The sequence below is a fragment of the Polypterus senegalus genome, chromosome 3, assembly GCF_016835505.1.
Source record: "Polypterus senegalus isolate Bchr_013 chromosome 3, ASM1683550v1, whole genome shotgun sequence".
In the NCBI taxonomy this organism is placed as follows: domain Eukaryota; kingdom Metazoa; phylum Chordata; class Cladistia; order Polypteriformes; family Polypteridae; genus Polypterus; species Polypterus senegalus.
This window is the reverse complement of record NC_053156.1, coordinates 150,226,039-150,231,435: the sequence shown is the minus strand read 5'-3', so window position 1 is coordinate 150,231,435 and position 5,397 is coordinate 150,226,039. Positions and strand designations below refer to the sequence as shown.

The following is a 5,397-nucleotide window of genomic DNA, read 5'->3' as shown; positions in this document are numbered from 1 at the left end:
CACAGTCGACGATTGCGTTAAATTAATGCGGTGCCTGCGTCATTTTCTGACAAAGGTTGTGTATGTTTATTAGTCAGTCCGTTCTCTGGATCGCCTTTTTTCATTTCAAGGTCGCGGGAAACCGGAGCTTAACTCACTAGGGGCACAAATCCGTAATCAGTCGGGCGAAGGACATTCCGAAAGAGCACAGTCACTGTAACACACGCAAACACAATCCAGGGTGACTCCTCTAACCCGTACGTTTGTGGCGTGGAGCGAAACGTAAAGTAATATATGAAGACGCACGAGAACACGGAGAGACCGTGAAAACTCGACACGGTCCATCGATTGGGAGGCATAAGTCTTTACCACGGATCCACCTTTCTAACCGTTATTTATTAATTTATTTAAACACATACAGTATGTAATGTTTTCTGAATCTCAAGTACCGCTAATAACATTGTCACTCCGATTTTAAATGTAATTTTATCTTGCAGTTTGAAGGTCGGTGTTTTCTCATTTTTATACACAGTAAAGTCCATTCACCCATTCATCTGTATGTATATTCCAAGCCTGGGTTCGTGAGTTGGAGGTTGTGTTCATAGCGGAGGACTCAAGGCAGAGTCGAACCTTAGACCGCGTGTCGGTCGCGCACAGCGCTCGTCCAAGTCTTTGAGTTGTGGGAGGACAATTGAGTACCTTTACACTATATAGGGAGAATGGCCCCGTATATAGTAACATCGGCGATTCTGCTTTCAAAGTAAAAAATTCATTCCTTGCACAAAAAAAAGATAAAAATGCTGAAGGAGAATGAGATTAAGTGGTTACATGTGCATCTCACAAGTAAACAGAAGGTAACTTAGAAATTGCATTTAGGAGAATGTATTTTAGTATAAAATAAAATGTTCTTTTAAATAACGCTTACACTTCGTTTTGATTCCCTGCGTGTCTTCTGTAGGATCTGTGCCGATTAATCTAATTTTCAGAAATAAAGGGGGAGTAAGGCTGAAAGACAGACGAGAGAAAGAGAGAGAGAGAGAGAGAGTCTGGGGGTGGGGGCATATAAATCCAACCATGGGCGAAGCGAGTGGAATTTTCTTTATGTGCGGAAGAGGATTCGAGTCTGTAGATAAGCAAGGCAATCGGTTAAATAAAAATGAGTTTATTATCGCTCAGACAAGCACGCCTTCAGAAATTTGGACAGACGGTGCAGCGCATGGCTTTTCTAGCCTTTTAAGCCTCTCCTTTTAATTGCACCTAACAAAAATCACTAATGCATAATAAACTGCGATGCGATAAGCGCTCAGTTAATGTATTTTAAGTTTTGGAACGATGATTAAAAACTCCAAAGAAGGATACCTGGGGGCCAGCGGTAAAGCAGGACGATGAGTGGCACCGAGCCGTACCAAAGTCTGCGCTGCAGACTGCTCTCCAGCACCGCACTCCCAGCAATGCGTCCTTTAACAACTTGGGTGAAAACTTTTATTTGGAGCCTGATTTCCAAGACAGCTAATTTTTTTTACCGAACTCCCATGCAGTCCACTTCAAGAAAAAACAACGGATTGTCCGCTACTGACTTTTAAATGCTCACTCATGAGATTCTCTCATGTTGCGTAAAGTCACAACGCCATATATTTATGTCTGGGAATGGATTTCAGCTTTCCAAAAGTTCTTTGGGACGCATGGATATTGTTATTTGATCAATAATTTAACTGGGAAGACGACGCTGCATCTCGTACCGTCCTCTTTTCCAGGTATGGAGCGATCGGATCAGTTTGAGCCCATTTATGAATTATATCAATCTTGGACAAATAACTCAGGTAATGTCACTGGAGGGAATTACAACAGTAAGGATACAGCTTCAGAAAGAGACGTCGCCTTCCAGGCTAGCTTGGCAATAACGCTGTCCCTGATAACACTCGCTACCGTATTGTCTAACGGATTTGTAATCATCACTATATACAGAACCAGGAAGCTGCATACTCCCGCAAACTTTCTGATCGCCTCTCTGGCAGTGACAGACCTTCTGGTGTCTATTTTAGTAATGCCCATCAGCACACTTTACACCGTGAGTGGTACGTGGACTTTAGGACAGATAGTATGCGACATCTGGCTCTCCTCAGATATTACCTGTTGTACCGCATCAATACTCCATTTGTGTGTTATTGCCTTAGACCGTTACTGGGCTATTACGGACGCAGTTGAATATTCCAAAAAAAGGACTCCTGCCAGAGCAGGGCTGATGATTGCAGTCGCCTGGGTCATATCAATCTCCATATCGATACCACCTTTGTTCTGGCGACAAGCTAAGGCAGAGGGGGAAATCAGCTCCTGCCTGGTGAACAGCGATCACATCCTTTACACCCTCTACTCCACTTTTGGGGCATTCTACCTTCCCACATTTCTCCTCATAGTCCTCTATGGGAAGATCTACGCGGAAGTTCGGTCGCGAATCTTGAAACAGTTGCCCAAAAAGACAGGTAAAAGACTCACCTCCGCGCATCTGCTCACCGACTCCCCTGCCTCGGTCGCCTCGACAACATCTTTAAATGGCAGGGGTCAAGAGGCTGAAACGGGCTCCCCGGTTTATCTCAACCACGTTAAAGTCACGGTTTCTGATGCACTTCTTGAAAAAAAGAGGATATCCGCGGCTCGAGAGAGAAAAGCCACTAAAACTTTAGGTATCATTTTGGGAGCGTACATCGTCTGCTGGTTGCCCTTCTTTATTTTAACTTTAGTGCTGGCTATCTGCGAGGACGCCTGTTGGTTTCATCCTCTGCTCTTCGACTTTTTCACCTGGTTAGGCTATCTGAACTCTTTAATTAACCCCATCATTTACACCGTGTTTAACGAAGATTTCAAACAAGCCTTCCAAAAGCTGATGCGCTTTAGGTGCTGTGCACCTTGATTGTATTGTAAACAGTTGTGTTCAATGTGAACGGTAGGTCCGTGTGGTAGTTTTATAAAAACGGATTCTGAAAGCTAGATCTTATTCAAATTGTATTGGTAAAATGAAGCTTTTTTCCACCCATTACTTTAAGGGGTTTGAAAAGTTTAAGCCATTGCGTATGTATGGCTTCATGCGCAGACATAAAACACTCCGTTTCGACCCAGTTTTAATTTCATCTTCGCAAAGTCAAAGTTTTGGTTTATATGTATACATTTTCTTTATTACGTATACGGACATCTGGCCTTTTTGCTGCTGAAAATTAAATCGATTCCGCTCGCGCACCTATTCTAACCTGCTTTCTTTTTTTAAAAACGGCAATGCATACGTTCGATTTGTTCCTGATTATGTAAGAGAAAATATCTACATGGACCTAAAGTTGCATGCTGCGTTATAATTGATGTTGCTGTCATTCGTCAAGGTCAAACATTTTTTTTTCGAAGGCTATGATTTATTATATAAGGCTTCCACCTCCGTGTACATGCGTGCGTTTGTCAGTGTCTGAGGGAGTCTTCTTAAAGAGGGTTAATGCACTCGTTCATCGGGGGCCGCTTTGTCGCCTTTCACCTGAGGTCTTCATTTACAGGTATAAATCTTGTCGGTAGTTTAAACGATCATTAGGAAACCATAATACGCGAAAGAATGTAAAAAACAAAAAAAAAAAAAAAAACACGTTAAAATTGTCTACGTTAAAAGAGCAATCGAATTTGAGTAGCAGTTGAACTTGTAAAGCTTAAGTGGCACTGAAGGTCAGATTTTTTTTATACATCTCATTAATGCTTTCCAGAAGATACACCGAATTTTATGAATATGATAACTTTTTTGGATAAAGGAATTGGTTTATGGTAAAGGAACAAATATAAAGTTTTCATTATACCTTAGGTATTTTTGAAGGAAGATATACTCCGTTAACAGTGACCCCATGGATGTGAGCTTGACTGAGATTTTTTTATAAAGCGATGTTACCTCAAGAAAGGAAAAAGGTGCAATTCATATATTACCTAGTAATCTAATTGGGTATAATGGTAAGAAAACTGTAATTAAATCTAAAATTATATATACAAAAAAGTATGTGATAAGAAAATGAAGACGCAACAGATGATTATCAGGTGATTACATTCCTGGAATGAGCTATATAAAAATCATTTTATTATATTTACATTAGTCATGATGCTATATAGAGAAAACCCTTAACATAATGATGATGATAAATATATACCTGTTATATCACATACTGACATATGCATCTTGTTACCATTTCCAAAACTCTTAACTGAAAAAAGAAACGTAAAGTCCAAAACAAAAATTTAAAAGAGACCAAGAACACCAAAAAAATGTGGCAGGTAGGATGTAAGGCAAACTAGTTTCAAAATCTGTTAGTCATTGAAAGGGTGGCACTCACTAATAAGAGCAGTGCTGTAAGACACTGGGTGTAGTTTTCAATATGGTTGTCATGAGAGGAAAGGACACGGTCATGGCACACATGCTATCATGATAAAATAGCAAGCAGTGGCTGCATGCCATGACTTGTAGAACCTTTAAAAATCAATAATCAATCAGGTTTCCTTGGTGAAGACATACATTACACTTATTCTTTGCAGATAATTATCATAATAAGAAGAATTTAAATGGTTTGTGTTTTTATTTCATATACTGTAAATGCTTTTTACTGTAATTCAGTTGAGAATATTACAAATTAGGTACTTTTTATCTCTTATAATATATATATATATAATATATATATATATTTATATGTATAAATAAAATGGTTTGTGTGAATGAGCACAGATGTATAGCTATATCTATCTCTCTATAAAGTTTATATATTTTGTATACTGTACTATATATGGTTTATAGTACAGTATACAGAAGAATAGTTTTTAATTTTCAAAATCAAATGACTTTATAAAGCATTTATATTTATTTTTCCACACTTTCCTGATCTTACAGTTAACGGTTTCCAAACATGTGCATCACTGTATCTTCTGGTTTCTATTCTAACCATTTAATTACTTTTCATATTCTAATCATTTTATTCAATTTTGAATCAGAAACTGGTCTCTTTCTGTTTACCTGAACATATTGTTAACATAATACAACAATCTCGGATTGCAATTTGAAATGTGAAAAGCAACCCCAGCAAACACCAGGTGCAAGGCAGGAATAACCCAAGGATGGAGTGCTGGTCTACTGAAGGCCCATTCATGGATACACACATACACATAATGGGGCAGATTTAGAAATGTTAATTAACTTAATATGTACATTTTTTGGGTGTCGGAGGGTAACCTGCCTAGGGAAGAACACATAAATGTCACATAATCAACAACCAAGCATTTTTGCTTCTTTATTACAGGAGAAAGTAGGGTGAAATGACACCTTTTATTGGCTAAATAAATAGATTACAAATGTGAGCTTTCAAGGCAGCTAAGACCCCTTCATCAGGCAAGGTGTAACAAAGAAACTAAAAA

At 38.8% G+C, this 5,397-nt stretch overlaps 1 protein-coding gene across 1 annotated transcript; it reads left to right on the top strand.

Moving 5' to 3' along the window:
* Positions 1–1,096: 1,096 nt before the first annotated feature.
* On the top strand, positions 1,097–4,180 carry htr1b (5-hydroxytryptamine (serotonin) receptor 1B). Its single transcript, XM_039748066.1, has one exon. It carries the CDS (start codon positions 1,586–1,588, stop codon positions 2,885–2,887), a length of 1,302 nt encoding a protein of 433 aa, XP_039604000.1. The 5' UTR covers positions 1,097–1,585; the 3' UTR covers positions 2,888–4,180.
* Positions 4,181–5,397: the final 1,217 nt, after the last annotated feature.

Bases quoted from the DNA above. Each gene is read 5' to 3' on its own strand.
- htr1b (XM_039748066.1), top strand. From the start codon at position 1,586: ATGTTGCGTAAAGTCACAACGCCATATATTTATGTCTGGGAATGGATT.